The 20,778-nt window shown below is 43.6% G+C and overlaps 1 protein-coding gene across 1 annotated transcript in view; it reads left to right on the forward strand.

Moving 5' to 3' along the window:
* B4GALNT4 (beta-1,4-N-acetyl-galactosaminyltransferase 4) overlaps positions 1 to 20,778 on the forward strand; it is a 216,895-nt gene that overhangs the window by 153,827 nt on the left and 42,290 nt on the right. The window contains exons 6-8 of the mRNA XM_060770120.2: positions 361 to 461; positions 3,634 to 3,701; positions 17,961 to 18,039. Coding sequence (XP_060626103.2) covers positions 361 to 461; positions 3,634 to 3,701; positions 17,961 to 18,039 — 248 coding nt within the window. The remainder of the gene's footprint in view (positions 1 to 360; positions 462 to 3,633; positions 3,702 to 17,960; positions 18,040 to 20,778) is intronic.

A 20,778-nucleotide genomic window follows, 5' to 3' on the forward strand; every position in this document is an offset into this window, starting at 1 on the left:
CAGCATTCCATTTGCAGTGAGCCCCGGTCAGGAAGGGTTAACTCATGTAGACACACCTTTTGCTACTTTTAGCCCTCTGCATGTCAAGAGGTTTAAAACCTGCAAAGACTGACAATAGATTCTTGGTGTCTAGGGTAGCAGTGAGGGACTCCCTAAACACATCCAGTTTTCCCAGATGTTCTGAGTCCTAAAATGCTGCACTTAAGAAGCCATCACGCTTTGACTTGGAAAGATACCATGAAAATAACCATGCCTACATGTCCTTCTCACTCATACAAGAAGCAATTTTCATCTCATTTCCTGTTCTTCACTGTTCCTACTGCCCAACCTCATAGTTCATTTCTCTTCTTTGTCTCGTAGGGGATTTTCAGTTTTCTGTAGCTTCTGATGATAACTCTGAATTTTGGCTCAGCTCTGATGAGACTCCAGCCAATGCACGACTGGTGGCCTTTGTGGGCAAGGTGAGCATAATCTTTCACATTCTCTTCATTCCTAGCACTGTAAAAGAGTGACCCATAGACTCACAATAATGGTGTTGTAGCTTCTTTCTGTGGATAGAAGTGTTTTTTCTAGTTTTCTCATAGGCAACACCATCTGGCATCATCTTTCTAGTTCCTTGCTGGGATAGTTAAATGTAAACGGAACCAGTGGTATTGCCATTGGGAGCCATATAAACCTCAAGCCAACTCAGCTGTGATTCTTACAACTGGAGGCTGCAAAATTGAAACCTGGATCTATTACACAAAATACAGATATGTGTGTATATGTGAGCCTGTTCTAAGTTCTGGTATGTTGTGCTTGTAATGTTGCAGGATGCACCCCCGCCCCCTTTGCAGCTGTGGTTTGCAACCTGAACCAAATTGTTTTGCTTGCTAACATTGATTTAGAGGTTACTCTTAGGTCTGTGTACAGATCTGGTGGATATTTTTCCAGTTTGCTCTGAACCGAAGAGAAAGCTCTTATTTCCATATTGGGTGCAGAGAGAGCTGTTGAGCTGTTCTACAGAATAAAGAAATTATGAAAACAAAGAGCCCTTTTCTCCATATAAGGGAGGCACTGCCATTTCAGTTTGATGGCTGGAAAACAGGTTTGGGTTTAGGATATTAAAACACAGCTCATACCATGAACGCTTTACTACACTGAGGGGGAAGAGACAGGCCAAGAAGCACAGCTAGGATCTAAAAAGCATCAGGTAAAGAGATCATCAGTTCTGCAAAATTTTCTTTAAATCTTCCCTCCAGTATGGTGCCTTAAAAATGCTTGAAAGCCAGTTCAGCAAATGTTGTGGGCAATCTCCCCTCTCTCTCATTCAATACTGCTGATACACTTGTATGTGATACTAATATTACCCTGCAGGTGATGAGGAATCAGCAAAAGATGTCAGACTGCTGATTATTGACAACATTTTGTAGGCTAGTGGAGGTAGCATTTATGTAGTATATACTCGTGTACCATGCCGGTAATGAATATGGCAGTCTAAAGAGTTCATCAGGCCATGATGCTGGGTTGTTGGACTCTGACCTTCACTCCAGCACTTATGAAGAAGAGTAATATCATCTGTGATGTGTTGAATCTTATGTTTTTAAGATTAAAGTCACTTAAGATATTATCTTCCATATTATGTGTAAAAGTTTCAAAGCCCTTACAAATGAGAATCCTAATAAAGTAGGGTTCCCATATGTGAGAGTTTTCTGTTGAGCATATTACAGGCTTCTTTTCAGACCTTTGCATTAAACTACCATGTACGTGCCTGGGGACATTCAGGAATGGAGGTTATGTTCCCATCCATGTCTCATTCTGACTGAGTTCTGTTTGTATCACAGAAAAATGGCCCATATAATTTTAGTTCAGACTTTTGTTTCTCCAGATGTCTTTGGACTTCCATTTCAACTACTCCAACCACTGTCCATGCTGACTGGGGCTTCTGGGAGCTGTAGTCCAAAATAACTGGGAGAGAAAATGTTCCAAACCAATGTTCTAAACTACATACATTTTAAAGTAAAAATACACCCCAAAGTTTTCAAGAAAATGGCTCTGAGATATTGTTTTTGGAGTGACACATCTGGGATCCCTTTGCACAACCAAGAGTAGAAGATCAATTGAGAGAGGGAGGAGGAGAGGCTGCTTAACCTTTTCCTGCCATATGCTCATAATCTTGGTTGCTTTCCCATCAGGAGGCAAAAAGATATGGGGATACATCTGTTTCAGTGCAAAGAGGAAAAACAACCCCAGGCAGATTATTCTTGAGTTAGAAAGTTGTAGGGAAGGAAAAGGTTAAGTCACACTTCTGTTCTATTGAAATGAGAGGCTTTGAATATGCTGCTTGGTTAAAAAAAAAGATCTGCAGGGGAAAACCATTAGGGGGAAAAGGCATACAATTGTATGTAATGCCTGGTTTCTCACTAGGAAAATGGGTAGGGTCCTACAAGGAGATGTGCACCCAGTCAATGAAAAGTTGCATAGATTACAATGTCTTTCTGACCAAAAGCAATCTCTGTTATTAAAAAGCTCTGGTGCCCTCAAGCTAACATTAAATATGTTTATACTTATACTATGATTTGGAAGGCCCTGGTGGATAACACTCTATTCATTCCAAGACTGGAAATTTCACATATGCGTTTGATTCTTAGGCAACAAGTAACAAAAATCATCTTCCTTTGTGTGTTGAAATACATAGACAAGGAATCCAGTGGTTGCAAGTCCCAGGACAGTTATAGATAATTTCTTGTGTGTACTTGCAAGGAAGTCCAGTGTCGATCTTGTACTTTTGCAATGGGAAGAAATTGGAGCACCTGCAAGACTGTGGTGGTTCTCTTTAACCCATCCATTGCAGAACTGTCTAGTCACAGAGAGCCAATATGAAGTGAAAATATCTTTTTATCTTAATTAAGTCTGAGGAAACCTCTCTCAAAAAGCTCTCCTTTGATCTAGCAGCTCAGTTCTTGCACAGCTGATAATGAGATTGCAATGCTAGAAAAGACTGGCTTTTCTTTAAAAAGAAACAAAATAATTTACAGTACTAGGTATAATACAGGACCAGTCACAAGCAAAAGAAGGTAGGAAAAATTATAAAACAATAAACGAGAAGCTATATTTACCTTCTGTTTGTCAGAAGATCAGCAGATATAGGCTAAGGACATTTTTTCATATAAGCTTTGGGAAAGGATGAGCCAAGTGCAGTATATAGGCCACACAATGCACACACCCCTCCCAATTTGGCTTTTGAAACCTTCAGATCCTTTTTGGGCCGGTTTTGAGACAAATTTTACCCAAAGTGGTTAAACTGATCACAAACTGGTTTCAAATATGGTAATTTATTTCCTCCCCCTGAACAAACCAAAACAGAAAAAGAGGCTGAAAAACAGTTCAAGTTTTAGGCACACCAAAATGCCATGATGCAGTTGGCTAGAGCAGGCACAGGAAAGAAATGGCTTATTCCTGGTTAGGGCTGGATGGTTATGCATCAAATCATTCATCTGCAGAAAGACCTGCCCTCAAAGCCATCTAGACTATGATTTCCCAAGGAAAATCCACTGACATTCCTTTGGATCGTCTTTCCTTTTTTTGTATTTGATTTTCCCTCATCAGATCTTCAGTTTGTTTTCTATCTTGAAATCTTTTTTTCTTCTTTAGCTGGGCTCTGAATGGACTGCTCCAGGAGAGTTCACAAAATTCAGTTCTCAGGTCTCCAAGCCAATCCGGTAAGTATGACCGCTATGTTACAGAGATACAAAGGAAGAAAAACAGTGACTTCTATTAGTGTCAGGTTGTCTTGATATACAGAACACTATGTCAGATTTTTGCATGTGCTTACAGCAAAAGAGACCGATATAACAACATTTTCCTGGTTTGATATCACTCGTTCCCTGAGATCTTATGCTCATCATTAACATGCTTCTCAAATGGTACATAAACAGAGCGTGTTGAAAGGCACAAAACAGCAGGATCGCAAGATGACTTTCATCCTTTAAATAGCACTTACGGTTGGCAGAGTGTGCTATGGCCTTTATTGTGAAGTAGATTACAATTCCCCCAGGATGCAGATGGAAAACAGACGCTGAGAGATGTCTTGCTGTTAGCAATACAGTGAGTTCGCCCCAGAGGGTGAGCTTTGAACCCAGGCCTCTCATATCCAAAGTGGCTTCAGCCACTTAATAACTAGTTCTGCAAGCTTGTTAAGAATTACTTTTTAAATTTTATTTCCCTCATTAGAATAAAACCACAGTGGAGGAGACTGCAAGGGCCATCCTGTCCGATCCACTCTGCCATGCAGGACTACACAACCAAAGCACTGTTCACTCAGCATCTGTTTAAAATGCTCCAGGAAAGGAAACTCCATGAGCCTCCAAGGCAGTGAGTTCCACTATCAGACAGCTTTGATAGGCAGGAGGTTCTTCCTACTGTTTTGGTGGAATCTCTTTTTCTGCAGTTCAAATTCATTGCTCCGTGACCTAGTCTCTGAAGCAGCAGAAAACAAACATGCTCCATCTTCAAATTTATTTGTGTTCCACTTTCTGATTTCCTTCTTGAATCTTCCTCCCCTCACTCCATCACTCTTTTTTGTCCTCCTTCTCTTTGTCCTTTTTCCAGGCCTGTCAGATTGAAGCTTCTTTCTGTGTACATGCAAAGTCTGTCAGCTCCCCTCACTGTTGCTTTGCTTCCTTGTTTGACACAGCTCTGGCTGGAGCTGGCAGCTCTCTTCCGGGCCTGTCTTTGCTTGCTCCATCAATTCACTGTCAAGCACGACTGTCCTTGACACACCAGAGCTGTGGTCTTCTTTTCCCCACTCCTCATCCGTGTGATGCTTTCATGTTTTATATTACACTTAGGTTATATTACACAGGAGGGCTCACATGGCTCCTACGTCAGTGGAATAGTCAACCCATTCCAGATATTAATCTAAGTTATGAAGGAGCTCTCCAAAGTGATGAAGGGTTATTTCTAAATAAATTCAACACCTTGGGTTGTTGTTGTATGACAATGTAATTTCTGAGATATGACAATTCCTAAGCAAAACTATCAGTGGGGTTTTCTTGGCAAAATTTGTTTAGTGAGGTTTTGCTTTGCCTTCCTCTGAGGCTGACATAATGTGTCTTGCCCAAGATTACCGAGTGGATTTCTATGGCTAAGTTGAGATTCAAACCCTGGTTTTCTGAATTTTCATCCAAAACACTGCTCTTTACTGGCTCTCCAAATTTTGTGTACCTCTTTTCAAAATTAGACAAAACCTGGTCAGAGTTACCATGCCACTGGGCATGGGAACTACTACTCAGAGGCTGTATTTGTGGAATTTTAGAATTGGAGGAGACTTTGGAGGGCACTCTAGAGTTTCCTCTAGGCCAGAACAATGAAAAGTTAACTTTTTTGACTACAATTCCCAGGTTCTGCTTACCAACAGGACCAATGGCCATAGTTTGTGGGGGATCCTAGAAGTTGTCTAAAAAAGTAACTTTTCCAGGCTCTGGTTGTCATATCCTTCCTGGAGGAGGCCTGTTTGTAAGCAGATAAGTAAGAGGTGTGCCAAGATAATGATTTGATAATTTGAGCTAGAGGAGGTTGCAGTCATGCCACGGCACCAGCAGAGGTACAACCTGATCCATCCCAGGCATCCAGTGCAGCTCAAAGAAGGAGGCAAAGGCACTTCTTTCCATTAAAGCAAGAGGAGCAAAGGGCCAGGCAACACCCTGCTCCACTTTAAATGTAGGATTCTGAGCTAATGAGGCCAACTAGGCTGAGTAACAGCTGGCTATACATTTGCCCAGACATTGCTGCAGAAAACAGTTCCAACACTTTCAGTCAACTCTAATTAATGTATCTGGCTTTGTAGAGTTCCGGCCTTCAATTTCTACCTTAGTTTTATTTTCCTTCTCAGTTTTTATCTCTACTGTTTTTCCCTTTTGTACTTCCTTGGACCCATGCTTCCACTTACAAGACCATGTAAGCCCTGGGACTGGACTGGACTTCTGTGGACTGGGGTGTTAAATAGGCTGATCTAGGGCAAGCCCTGATCTAGTCTCAGTGCAATGTGTGCTGCAAATACAGCATTTTTTCACAGATGGCTATCCAGCTTCTGCTTAAGTAGCTCAAGTAAAGAAAAGCCAAACACTTCCAATGACATCTGTTTGTTTTTTTCTTGGGCATCTGTTTTCATTAGGAAATGTCTCCTCAGATTTCTCCTCAAAATCTGTTACTTCAGAATTTCTATCCATTAGTTTTAGTCCTGGCCAGTGGACAAGACTGAGCACAATAGCTCTATAATGTCTCCCTATATATGGTGTATGTTCTTTGTATGATTAGCCAATGACTATAGTTAGCTTGTGCCCCTTTTCCTATGTTATATATACTCCTTTGTCCCTCACACAACCTCAAAACTGGTCTTCAGGTGGGCTATTGGGAAAGACTGGTCAGGGTTATGAACTGTTCATTTCCTGGTGGTAGTTTGTGGGGTGTTGTCATGTGCCCTGTATAAATATATCTCTGTACCTTTTGGCATAGACTCTTGTTTCTCTGTGATATATCCTGTGCCCTGACCTCAGAATGGCAGAGGGACAAATGTTAAGAACAGGACATGCAGAGTTTTCTTGCTAGGGTCAAGACACAAAAGAACTCTGAAATATCGGGAAGATGTGCACTGAATGCTTATTGCTTCTCCCAGCTGCTGGGGAAAAGAAATAAGGGAAACTGTCCAAATGAAAAGAGAGGAGGAGGAGGAGGAGGAGGAGGAGGAGGAGGAGGAGGAGGAGGAGGAGGAGGAGGAGGAGGAGGGAGAAAGGAGGAGGAGGGAGAAAGGAGGAGGATCAAGCACCTGCCCAGAAAATAGAGGAAAGCAATAACTGGGCATTAAACTGGCAGATTTCCAGAGTGTGTCATCATGCCAGTGCATCAGCAGAGCTAACAAATGTGTTTTTCTGTCTTTCTATCACCAATATAGCGCTTTTCTAAGTAGTGAAGAATACTACTAAAAGCCAGCGCATGCTAGGAAATGCTGTGCCTTCTTAATTGAGGCGCTCAGCAGTTTAATAAATGGATTGGAAATGGGGGCAGGGGGTGAGCCTCTCTGTCCCCTCTACCTCCGTTGGCAAATAATACAAGGTAGTTTGAATTCCCATCTCAGTTTCAAAAGGCAGTGGATCTAACTGTTTTTGCTTGCTAATTTCATGGCCATGGAAAGCATAAGCACCTAATGTAGAGCATTAGACTTTAGCACAATGAAATCCCATCTGGGTTTTGTTATTTGTTTTTCCCTTTCTTCAGCACCACTGTGCCCATTTTGCTGAGGAGCCATAATACATGTTGTAGGTTCACAAAGCACGTTAGAAACAGGAGTGAATTGAGTCTAACTACCCATAATAAAGCACATATTGGGGAGCTATTAATCTAATTTAATTTTGGCAGGCATTGAGATGCAAAGGAAAGTAAACTGAAGTGCTTTGCCCAGGTTATCTCAGAAATACCAAAGCAGAGTCAGGAAGAGACTCTGCCAAAGTGTGCTCTCATGATTTCATTTGAGAAATGGGGATTTCCATGACACACAATCCTTTTTCTTATTTTATTGCACTCTTCTGTGCCTTTTTAGTTACATTCTGCAAGATAAAAATATAAAGACTACATCTTATCAATGATTCAGTTTATGTTTACACTTTGTAACAAAATTTGAAAACTTTTCTGTTCCTGGTTTGAAAGTGTTATTCCTGTTTAATTGTGTGATACTTACTTTGAAAGTAGCTGTTATACTCCAGAAACTTCGTTTTTGTGGCTACCACAAACTGTGTTGAATTGTTTGAGACGCTGTCAGATATTCACTGAAAAACTATAGCAAAATGTGTTGCAGGTTGTCCCGCAAAAATAAAGGTTTTACAGTACAATTTTTTATTTTTTATTTTCATGTCAGGAGCAACTGCTCCTGTTGTGAGAGAATTGGCCGTCTGCGAGGACGTTGCCCAGGGGATGCCCAGATGATTTGATGTTTTATCATCCTTGTGGGAGGCTTCTCTCATGTCCCCGCATGAGGAGCTGGAGCTGATAGAGAGCTGATAGAAGGAGCTCATCCGCCTCTCCCCGGATTCGAACCTGTCAGTCTATTTATTTATTTATTTACTTTACTTTACTTCTATACCGCTGTTCTCAGCCCAGAGGCGACTCACAGCGGTTCACAACACACAAGAAACAGCAAAATTCAATGCACCAATATAAAAACAGTTAACAACCTAATCTAATACACAATTAGTAAACAATTACTATAATAACCATTCACTAGCGTCTCACCACTAAAAAACATGATCCAGATTCGTCATCCATTGTTCCATTCCTATGTCATTACCATTCATTGCACTAATTACTACAGTAATAATGAACTTTTTCCATATTTTTTTAATGATTGAACCAATCAGGAAATGACATTTATAACCCAGAAACAAAAATCGTGTTACACAGTGTTATATGTTGGCCAGTTCAGATAGCATGTGAATAATTTCACACATTGTACACCTTTGGGTATCACTCAGTTGGCCAAAGTTTCATAATTTATTTACTTTGTGTTTCTAAGAGAAGAGTGGGCACAGAAGTTTATGGGGGGCATGCAGAAAGAGCTAACAGAAGGAAGTACAGCTTGAGGCCAGGGACCATGAGGGGGTGTTTTTCTCTCCACTTACCGCATTTTCTTCATGATGGTATTTTTCCATCTTGTGAGAAGCAGCAGCAACAGCAATATTGCAAATGAGCTGTGATAAGTAGAAATGGCCAGCTGGAAATGTGTAAGCCACATGCGGTCCTCCAGCTGGTTTCTACCCAGTGCTGGGAATGCTGAGGAGCAACCCAGACCAGAAACAACATATTGAACTTGGCCTTCCTCAGCACAGGATTATTTTTCTTTTTTATCAAGTTAAAAAATATGGGAATGTGAGCTGCCACTCCACCCACGACATCTCCACTTTGAAGATCTACAAATAAGGTGTGACAATGTTCGGTTGCATGTAGGTAGAAGGTCTCATAAGATCAGGAACTTTAGCAGAGCAAACTCCTTATGGCATGGGACTTCGTTAGCACTTTCTCCCAGAATTGTTAAGCCATCATAGATACTTTTCTCAAATAGCATGGCTAAAATCCAGTTAGTTCAAGAATCTGCAACTATGGTTGGTCCAGTGTCCCATTTTTTTCTCAGATATGCTGTGAGGGCCATGTAACTTGTCCAAATTGCAAAAGATAAGAAACAACTTTCTGTTCTAATTCTGGTTTTGGGGGAAAAAAGAGATTTTACAATGTTACATAGTTTTATGTTAAATGGGGATTGGAGGGCTGTCGTATTTAAAATTTGAGTTCTGGAGATTACACTCTTTTCTGTCACCAAAAAGGACTCTGTGGAGAATTTGGAGCACTGGATAAGCAAAAAAAAAAAAAAATTGCAGCCTTGGCACATGTTGGCTAGGGTTCTAGCATTGTAATGTGTCCATCCTGGAATAAGTCAAAGCAATTTGGTGTTTCAAAAGTTAACAAAAAGGGGAAAGGGCAGAGAGAGCTAGAAATCATGTGGCTCTTTATCAACCCAAGTCAAACTAGTCAGTGGTGCAGAATGCTGGGTTTTGTAGTCCAGGAGCTTCTGTAAGTCTATGATTCTCAGCCCAGCTGTACATGCATAGAGAGAGTAATACCTAAATTGGATTTAAGAGTTACACTCTCCTTCATAGTTCTGATGGGAAAAATCCCACCATTCTTCCCAGTTGTGGATCCCAACCCTGCTATATGCCTGCGAAACGTGGACTGTCTACAGACGTCACATGCAACTCCTTGAACGATTCCATTAGCGCTGCCTCCAGAAAATCCTGCAAATCTCTTGGGAAGACAAGCGGACAAATGTCAGTGTGCTGGAAGAAGCAAAGACCACCAGCATTGGAGCGATGGTCCTCCGTCATCAACTCCGCTGGACTGGCCACATTGTCCAGATGCCCAACCACCGTCTCCCAAAGCAGTTGCTCTATTCCGAACTCAAGAGCGGAAAATGGAATGTTGGAGGACAGAAAAAGAGATTTAAAGATGGTCTCAAAGCCAACCTTAAAAACTTTGGCATAGACACTGAGAACTGGGAAGCCTAGGACCTTGAGCACTCCAGCTGGAGGTCAGCTGTGACCAGCAGTGCTGCAGAATTTGAAGAGGCACAAATGGAGGGTGAAAGAGAGAAATGTGCCAAGAGGAAGGTGCATCAAGCCAACCCCGATCGGGACTGCCTTCCACCTGGAAACCGATGCCCTCTCTGCAGAAGAAGATGCAGATCAAGAATAGGGCTCCACAGCCACCTACAGACTCACAAGAATTCTGATCCTGGAAGACTATCTTACTCAGCCAACGAGGGATCGCCTAAGTAAGTAAGTAAGCAAAGGATAGGGGGAGGGACAACCTGTGCACTTTAGAAACAGTGTAGTCTAGAGGTGGAAAGAATAGTTGTTTGCCATTCATTTATTGACTGACAAAGGGATTTCCTATCAGGAACAACATAGGCAGCTGTGAGCCTACTGCAAGATTCTTTGTACTTCGCAAAGTATTTTTTGGTGGAAAAAAATGTGTCTCCTGCGCAGAAACATGTATTTTTGCACAGAATGTACTACTCTCTCTGTTAGCTTTCTTCACCTTGAAGAAAGGAATACTTGACAGGCTCTGCGATGACTTTGGAGCTTTCCTGTATAATAGTACTCAGTGAACCTGATATCTTTCAGACGATGTTGTTTTCTTTCTTATCCTCCCTAATCAATGATCAAGAATGTTAAGAGTAGGTTGAGAAAAAAAATTCAGTTCATGATTTCTCTGAAACTGAATTTAGTTTCAAAGAAATCATCAAAGGCCACATCCTAGTGGTGACTAGGGCCCAGATAGAAGCAAAAATGTTAGAAGTAATTGAGGCTTAGATGAGACATTTCCACTTGTTTTTAAAATGGATTTTTACATAGAGAAAAAGAGAAAAGAGATACATTGGATATGAACAAGGGCTGGTCATATACCTTAATATAAGGCTGACTTTATATTATAGAAATAATGCAGTTTGACACCACTTCAACTATTGTGGCTGAATGCTATGCAATCCTGTGATTTGTAGATTGCTGAGGCAACAGCACTCTTTGGCAGAGGCCAAAGACTTTGTACGAGAAATTGCAACTCCTGTGATTCCATAACATTGAGCCATGGCACTTCAGGTGTGGTCAACTGCATTAATTTCGCAACATAGATACATCTTAGGCTGTCCATATTTCCCCAAAGTATATTTTCTTGAAACCAAAATCTATAGAATATATTGTTATATTTAGCTAAAGCAGTAAGGCAAAACTAGAGCAGTAAAGCAGGCTTTAGACTGGGAAGAAGGAAACTATACAACAGCCGAGAAACCATGAAAGCATTGCCTCTGGGAGAGCATATGCCCCTCTAGGGACCCAGCCCCACAGCCTGAGTTTCCTCCCTCCTGCTCTGGAGGAGAAGATAAGGGAAGAAAGCTTCTGTGGACTCCTGTGGAGAAGTGGGTGCTTAATTAAAGGGGACATTAATTTTCCACACCATGAGGTGGGCACTTTGTGTTCTGAGATGGCATTTAACCAAGAGTTTCTCCTCTTTGAGGTTAAATTATTTGCAGTGCATGTTTTCATCTACCATGGAGTGCTCAAAACATCCTCCCCCCTCTTCACAAAAGAGCTTTGTGGTACCTTCATTACGAATGCATTTGCTATGGCAAAACTGTTTTCGTAAGTGGATGGAACCTTCCCCGGGGTTGCCTTAATACAGTCAGCCCTTTCAATAAGAGAGCTTAGTTTGGGAAGGAACTTTGTGGCAATATGGACTTTTAGTCCAGTGAAAGCATAGCGAACAAGCAAAGAATTCTGTTTTGGGGGGAAAAAACTATCACCCAACCAGCCAACCTCTGAAATTATGCCGTTTATTTTTGTAATGTGATGGCAAATGGTGCATCAAGGACCAAATATTTTAGATTTCCAAAAATTCTTTCCCATATCCCTCATTCTTGTCAGGTATCAGGTGAGACAGTTTGTACCTGTGGGCTGACTGTATTCCAGCCCTAGGTTTGTCTTAAAACAGTTGTTATAACTGGGAGGAACTAATTTGTGACACCTTACGATGGGTTCACAAAGGAAGCATGCACAGACTTTACACAATTTCTGGAACCCTGGGGACTCTTCTTTGGAAGCACTCAGTGTGGGGTGTTAATACAGTGCAGATTCCCTTGCAGATGATTAACCGGGGACAATTCAGTACCCTAATCTAATTAGGGAGCCAGTGAAAGAAAGTGGGAGGTGAGGGCGGGGATTGTTGGTGGTGGCAAAAATAGTTTGGGCAAATTTGCCACGCACTATTCAATGAAGCAGCTGATTGGAGCCTAGCCAGTTTCAATAGCAAGAGCCTGGTGTATGTCCTGGAGTTTCCCAAGGGAAATTAGAGGAGCTTTTTTTAATCGCTGTCATCTTCTTCAACTAAGCCACAGCTGTGGTGAGGAGGCTTTGATGTTCTTGGTTTACATGCCCTGGTTGCACATAGCATTGTGCATACACACTACACACACGGAGAGAAAGAGATTGAGAGCGGAGGAAGAGGAAAAGAGAGGAACAAATCCAATTTTCTTTTGTGTTTCCCACAAAGAATAGGAAGTAATGTCATAATAAAGAGTTTTACATGCTGCTTGTTAGTTTGTTTTGCTGTTCTTTTTCTAACTGCAGCTGTTGCATCCCATACTTTATTGCGCACTCTCCTCTGTTTTGTTTCCAAAACCTGTCTTAGCTCTTCAATGAACCCGGTCTCTGTGATCTATTGGCCAGAGCTAGGCTGCTCCTTTATAGTCAGTCTAGCCTGGACTTCCCCAAGCTGGCCAGATATTGTGGGCTACAACTTCTGAAAAAGAAACTTTGGTTGCAGTGATGGGCTGTTGAACGCCAGATCTGTCAATGGAAAAACAACTTTCATCCAAGACTTAATCCTGGATGAGCGGGCAGATCTGGCGTGCATTACGGAGACCTGGTTGGACGAAGCGGGAGGCGTGAATTTGACCCAGCTTTGCCCACCAGGTTTTTCCGTGCAGCACCAGCCGAGATCTGGAGGGCGGGGAGGCGGGGTCGCAGTGGTCTATAGAGATTCCATCCCTCTGACCAGGGGCCCCATCCCGCAGTCAACAAATTTTGAATGCGTCCACTTGAGGTTGGGTGACCGGGACAGAATAGGGATTCTGTTAGTGTACCGCCCACCTTGCTGCACTACAGTCTCCTTACCTGAGCTAGTGGGGGTGGTCTCAAGCCTGGCATTGGAATCCCAGAGGCTCCTTGTGCTGGGGGACTTCAATGTCCATGCCGAGGCAGCCCTTTCAGGAGCGGCTCAGGACTTCATGTCTGCCATGGCAACCATGGGGCTGTCCCAGCAAGTATCTGGCCCCACTCATAGTGCAGGACATACATTGGACTTGGTTTTCTGCCAGGGATGGGAGGAAGGTGGCGGGGACGAGGAGCTGACCATCTCTCCGTTGCCATGGACCGACTACTTCCTGGTCAGTTTTAGGCTCACTGCGCCCCCTAACCTCTGCAGAGGTGGAGGACCCATTAAGTTGGTCCACCCCAGGAGGCTTATGGATCCGGATGGATTCCTGATGGCTCTCGGGGAGTTTCCCGCCGCCTCGGTAGGTGATCCTGTCAAGGCCCTGGTCACTCTCTGGAATGGGGAGATGACTAGGGCAATTGACACGATCGCTCCGGAACGTCCCCTCTCAAGTAGCCGAGCTAAACCAGCTCCCTGGTTCACCGAGGAGCTGGCAGCGATGAAGCGAAGGAAGAGGGAACTAGAGAGTGTATGGCGTTTGGATCCGAGTGAGCCAAATCGAACACGGTTTGTGTCCTTTTTAAGGGCATATGCCGCGGCAATAAAAGCCGCAAAGAAGGCCTTCTTTACGGCCACTATTGCGTCTGCAAAGAACCGTCAGGCTGAGCTGTTCCGAATTGTCAGAGGCCTTTTAAATCCCACCGCTCAAGGTGGGAACCCTGACGATTCGACTTCTCGCTGTGAAGCTTTTGCTCAGTTCTTTGCAGACAAAGTCGCTTTGATCCGTTCTGGTCTGGATACCATGTTAATGGCAGTCTCTGAGGATGTAACACGAGCACCTGCTTGTCCAGTTTTGATGGATTCATTTCAATTGGTGAAACCCGAGGATGTGGACAAGATACTTGGAGGAATGAGGCCAACCACATGCATCCTGGACCCCTGCCCATCCTGGCTTCTAAAGGAGGCCAGAGGGGGGTTGGCTGAGTGGGTTAAGGTGGTGGTTAATGCTTCCCTTTGGGAAGGCAAGATTCCAGCGAGCTTAAAACAAGCTATAATAAAACCGCTGTTGAAGAAACCATCACTGGACCCCACTAAATTCGACAACTATCGGCCAGTTTCCAATCTCCCCTTCTTGGGCAAAGTCTTGGAACGTGTGGTGGCCTCACAACTCCAGGTATTCTTGGTAGATACGGATTATCTAGACCCGGCACAGTCTGGCTTTAGGCCGGGACATGGTACCGAGACAGCCTTGGTCGCCTTAGTGGATGATCTGCGCCAGGAGCTCGACAGGGGTAGTGTGTCCCTGTTGGTGCTGCTGGACCTCTCAGCGGCCTTCGATACCGTCGACCACGGTATCCTTCTGGGACGCCTCGCAGGGATGGGTCTTGGAGGTACTGTTTTGCAGTGGCTCCAGTCATTCCTAGAGGGTCGATCTCAGAAGGTGTTGTTGGGGGACACCTGTTCAACCCCGCAACCATTGTCTTGTGGGGTTCCTCAGGGCTCAATATTGTCTCCCATGTTGTTTAACATCTACATGAAGCCGCTGGGGGAGATCATCCGGAGTTTCGGGGTACGGTGTCATCTGTACGCGGATGATGTCCAACTCTGTCACTCCTTTCCACCTGCTACTAAGGAGGCTGTCCAGGTCCTGAACCGGTGCTTGGCCACTGTGACGGTCTGGATGAGGGCGAACAAATTAAAATTGAATCCAGACAAGACAGAGGTACTCCTGGTCAGTCGCAAGGCCGAACAGGGCATAGGGTTACAGCCTGTGTTGGATGGGGCCGCACTCCCCCTGAAGACGCAGGTTCGCAGCTTGGGTGTGACCCTGGACTCATCGCTGAGCCTGGAACCCCAGGTTTCGGAGGTGACCAGGGGAGCATTTGCACAGCTAAAGCTTGTGTGCCAGCTGCGCCCATACCTTGGGAAGTCTGACTTGGCCACGGTAGTCCACGCTCTGGTTACATCCCGTTTAGACTATTGCAACGCTCTCTACGTGGGGTTGCCTTTGAAGACAGCTCGGAAGCTCCAACTAGTCCAACGCTCGGCAGCCATGATTTTAACAGGAGCGGAGCACAGGGAGCATACAACCCCCCTGTTGCGCCAACTCCACTGGCTACCGATCTGCTACTGGGCTGAATTCAAAGTGCTGGTGTTGGCCTTTAAAGCCCTAAACGGTTCGGGCCCAAGCTACCTATCCGACCGCATCTCTGCCTATGAACCCACCAGGACTTTGAGATCTTCTGGGGAGACCCTGCTCTCGATCCCGCCTGCTTCTCAAGCTCGGCTGGCGGGGACGAGAGATAGGGCCTTCTCGGTGGTGGCTCCTCGGCTGTGGAACACCCTTCCTACGGACATTAGACTAGCACCATCTCTAATGGTATTCCACAAAAAAGTGAAGACCTGGCTGTTTGAGCAGGCGTTCGAATAATTAGTGCAATGATTGGTTAATGAACACTGGAATGGAACAATGGATGACGAATCTGGAACATGTTTTTGATGACGAGACGACAGTGAATGGGTATTGTAGTAATTGTTTATTAATTGTGTAATGTGTTAGGTTGTTAACTGTTTCTATACTGTAGCACTGAATTTTTGCTGTTCGTATTTGTTGTGAACCGCTGTGAGTCACCTTCGGGCTGAGAACAGCGGTATATAAGTAAGGTAAAATAAATAAATTGTAGCACAGTGCTTCTGGAGGGTACCATGTTGAACAAGACTTTAGTACATTGAAACTTTACTCTCCAAAGCAAGAGAAATCACGTTGTCAAAGGCTTTCATGGCCGGAATCACGGGGTTGCTATGAGTTTTCCAGGCTATATGGCCTGAGGTTTCACCCACATCTATGGCAGGCACCCTCAGAGGTTGTGAGGTCTGTTGGAAAATAGACAAGTGGGGTATATATATTTGTGGAATGTCCAGGGTGGGAGAAAGAACTCTTGTTTGTTGGAGGCAAATGTGAATGTTGAAATTGTCCACCTTGATTAGCATTGAATAGCCTTGCAGCTTCAAAGCCGGGCTGTTTCTTGCCTGGGGGAATCCTTTGTTGAGAAATTGTTTTGGTAAGTTCATCTCTGATTCCACCATGTTGATGTTGTGTAGAACACCCTCCGTAATAACTACATAATGGGTTCATAAATGGAATGGTGCATTTGCCATTGTTTCATTTTAGCAAAATTTCTGTGATCCAAATCCCAGAAATGCTTGCTATAACTGGTGTTGAATACATGTAGTTACACTCTCTTTATTAGATTTAAAAAATATATTTTTTAAAGCTGTAGATACAATAATGTCTGTGCTTGAGTTTCCCAAGGCGTGAAGGTTGTTTCAGAATCTCCCCATACTAAAAGGTTTGAGAAGCACATTTGTACTGTATTTCCTGTCCCTTCTGATTTTTTTAATGCCTGTACCTTTAGACTGGAAGGGTAATTTGCTGCAAAGTGATGAACACCATCTATTTTTCCCTACTTTAGCAATTGCTGGGGCTGAGCTGAGCCAGTGTGGTATAGTCATTTAAGTGTTAGTCTAGGACCAGGGTTCAAACCCCATATCAGCCTTGGAAACACATTGGGTGACCTTGGGTCAATCACACTCTCTCGCCTTTACCAGAAGACAATGCCAAGCCTCTGAAGAACTCTTGCCTAGAAAGCCCCGTGCTAAGACTGCTGGTATTTAGGCATATAACAATAATAGAATTTGCTAGTTGATAACCAACCACCATTTTCAAGTCTGAATACTGGCCCTTTGTCCCTTCTCCACACTCAAGAAGCCCTTGCACCCAAAGCACCAAAGTTCAATCAGCCTTGTGGGATTGGGAGATGCGCTCAGCATCTCAAGTGTTTGCTATCTTGTTCAGATTAATACAGAGAGGCGTCTGTCTCTCCGTATGTGAGAGATGGATATGGTTTCCATGACAGCAGTGACCAAGCCAGCAAGTGTGCCTGGGAAAGATTTGAGGAGCCCTCTGCTCTCACTGATCAGGAGTGACAGGCAGCAGCGACAGAACAGCAGGATCCTGGCAGTGAGCGGAGTGTGTACGTCTTGCCTCTGTCAGCTGGGTGTGGGCATCTTTCATTTCTGGATCTGCTGACAGCATTCTCTTCATATTTGTGTTCCACTTCTCCTTTTAACCTTTAAAAGGCTTGCCATCTTTTACATCAGAATGCACACATTTCTCCTTTTCAACATGTAGAATTGTTTTCTGAGTCTCTGCCTCTGGAGTTCGTATTCATTGCTGGACACTCAGCTAGAGACAGAGTTGGAGGCAACCTGGCATTCTCCAAATATTTTGGATACAATATTCAGAATCTCTTACCAATGGCCATACTAGATGAAGTTTTTGAGAGTTGTAGTGCCAAACTTCTGGAAGATACCAGCTTACCCTACTTTGATTTATGAGATCTGCACATCTACTGCATCTGAGGGCCCTTCCACACAGCTCTTTATCCCAGAATATCAAGGCAGAAAATGCCACATTATCTGAGTGTGGACTCAGATAACCCAGTTCAAAGCAGGTATTATGGAATTTTCTGTCTCAATATTCTAGGATATATAGGGCCTTGTAGAAGGGCCCTGAGACTCCCCCAGGAACAAAAAAAAAAGCCCCATAAAGATACTGCATCCCAGTAAATAAACTTCTTGTTTTCTAATGCTCTTTCTTTCCCCCACAGTGTCCTTTCCTCCAGGCGCTATTACTTTGAACTCCTTCACAAGCAGGATGACCGTGGGTCAGATCACGTGGAAGTTGGTGTAAGTATAAACCCCCATTACACTTTTTCCCATTTCAGGTACAGTCACCTAACAGAAAAATTAAAAGCAGGGGAGTGAGAGGGCTGGAAAAGAGAAAGCACCCCTGGACATTTGTTTCTTGGTCTCTTGACTATAAATCATGATAGCAAATAGCATCTTGCTGTCCATTGATGAGACTTTCACAGCCCAAACAGCAGAATTTCTGCTTCGATCCCCATTAACTTGTGCCTCAACTGCAGGCTACCATTCGAATCGAAGAAAGGTACCTGCCTGTGGGTGAGGAGAAGGAGCTGGTTAAAGGTCTGTGTTTGTCAGATTAAGGCAGCAGAAGGATACATGCTTTTTTCTAACCTCCTTAATCAGTTTTACAATAAAGTTGAGGTCAAGGGAGGAAGGTGGAGTGGGGGGGGGGGGTGTGGAGAGACAGGCAGAGATTGCTCCCCAGGCCCTTTCTCTTCTGCTGCAGAGATGGAGAATGTCTTTTCTCCTCAAAATTAATTGTGTCCTTCTCTGGGGAAAGAGTACGAGAGCGTTTGAGAGGGATTTCCTAGCTGGTAATTTCTTAAACTCTTTTATTCTCAAGATGAAAAGTCTCCAATCTCCTAGAAACTTTAAAATAGCTTCATTTTCATGCCTCTCTGAGGAGCTGTGTTCCCTTTACAGAAGCCTTCGGTGCACTGCAGGCTGCTGGAGGTGAAATATTAGTCTTTTAAAAGAGGCTCTATTCATCCCACTTTTAAATTAAAAGGAAGAAGCACCACTCAGTGTAAATGTTCTCCCCTCCCAAAGGCTGGCTGTCCCTGCTGTGAAGTATCTGCCAAAGGATTCTAGGTCATTCCAGCAGGTGTAACACCCAGAGTGAATGCGGGAAGTACAAAAAGTGCCGCATGGGATTATCTTTGCTTTGAAATCGTATGCACCAATGGCCTGGCAGCTCAGGGTGAGGGGCAGGAAATGCATATGCAGGCAAGGTTGTTCTCTCTGATCAGCAGCTACTTTAGTATGCCTGTGGAAATACTAAATTTGCAGAATGAACAGCATGTATAGGCCTGTTTAAAAGCAAGCATATAAAACAGAGAGACAGACGTTGGCACATAATTGCTTTTGTCACTTTGCATACTGTCCAAAAGCTCCTCGGTCATTACATCCATCTTCCAAGCATCAGGATTAACAGTACTAAATCTATAGAGTGAGACAAGGGAACAGCCTGTATTATGTGACTAGTGCTGTTTTGGATCCAGACATTACAAATGGTTATAGAGTAGCGCAGTTGCCCAACTCAGCTCCACAAATAGTATTAATGGGATCTTTTGCCTTTTGCTAAAACCCTCCTCATAAAATTGGCTTTCTTTCTTATGGTACAGGTAGACATAATAAATATAAATGTGAAGTGGTCTGCTTGGGATTGCTGCCCTGTAGCACGTCATTTTAAATCAAAGCTTTTCCTTTGCTGAGTTGGGAGAGGCAGGAAGCTGAATCAATCAGCAGCTGTCTCTGGAGGCTCATAAGCACAGAGGAGATCTAGAGTTGTGAAAAGGCTTCACCTTCCCTTCCTTATTTTCTACATTGGTTGTATTCACCTTCAGAAACAGAGTGGCTCCTTAGAACTGCAGCTATCCCTGGTTGTGATTGGCTGGAGCCATTGATGTTATAGAACCATATTCTAAGAGCAGGGTTTTTCCCCCCAACTATTTTATACCCACCTCTGAAAATAGTAGGTGTGCTTGCACTGAATTCAAGAAACATGCATGGGAAGAAGGGAAGCAAATGGCACAAGTATTAAGGCAAGGGTGGTACAGTTGGTTGAAGTTCTGTTTGGTCTTATGATTTTAATATGTGGTATCTCCATTTTAGAATTGGGAAGAAACTAGGTTCGGTCTCTCAGCAGAAAGGATGCTGTAGCTCCTGTTCTTTTTATTACATCTCTCAGCATCTTAAGCTTATGTGTATGTCTTCAAATTACCTGTTGACTTATGATGACCCCATTAATTTAATGGGATTTTCTTAGGCTAGCAATACTCAGAGGCAATTTGGCACATTCCTTACTTTGAAATATAGCCAACAGCACCCGATATTCTGTGTTGGTCTCCAATCTAATTATTAGCCATTTTAAATAGGGGGCATGCCATAGTTTCTTGCTCAACAGGAAAAAAAAAAAACAAGGGTTCTTCTGAAAGTTAGAGAGTATTACCAGAACTCCCCTTTCCTACAAAGTATGTGCACGTGGCACAGTGATTTCCGTGCAACTGGCGGCGGTGGTCTAAGGTCCTTCTTGGACTCACTTCTTCTTGGCCGCCACCTTGGTCGTCTTGGCCTTGGGGCTCTTGGCCAGCTTGGGCTTGGCTTTGGGGCTCTTGGCCTTCTGGGGGGACTTGGCCTTCTTGGGGCTCTTAGAGGGCTTCAACACATGTTGATAAAAACTTGCAAGCATTCTTCCCAGATTTTCCATTCTGTAGATCTCATGAATCCAGTACATTTGAAATAAAATCCTACACCAGTATAGTGTATGAGGTATAAATCTTATTCACAGCAAAGTGGATTTAGGTGTATTCCTGGTGTATGAAATTATCTAACCTGCAAAGAACTTATAAACATGCTAAAAACTTGCTTGTAAAAGAAATGGGTATGCAGACTTTACTAGGGCTTTGCTGGGGAAAGGATCTCATTTGATGTTGCCATATTGTTTGAAAAACTACAGGTGTCACGATGCCAGGGCTCTGCCGAGACGCAGGCAGAGAT

This window comes from Anolis sagrei, chromosome 1, assembly GCF_037176765.1.
Source record: "Anolis sagrei isolate rAnoSag1 chromosome 1, rAnoSag1.mat, whole genome shotgun sequence".
NCBI lineage: Eukaryota > Metazoa > Chordata > Lepidosauria > Squamata > Dactyloidae > Anolis > Anolis sagrei.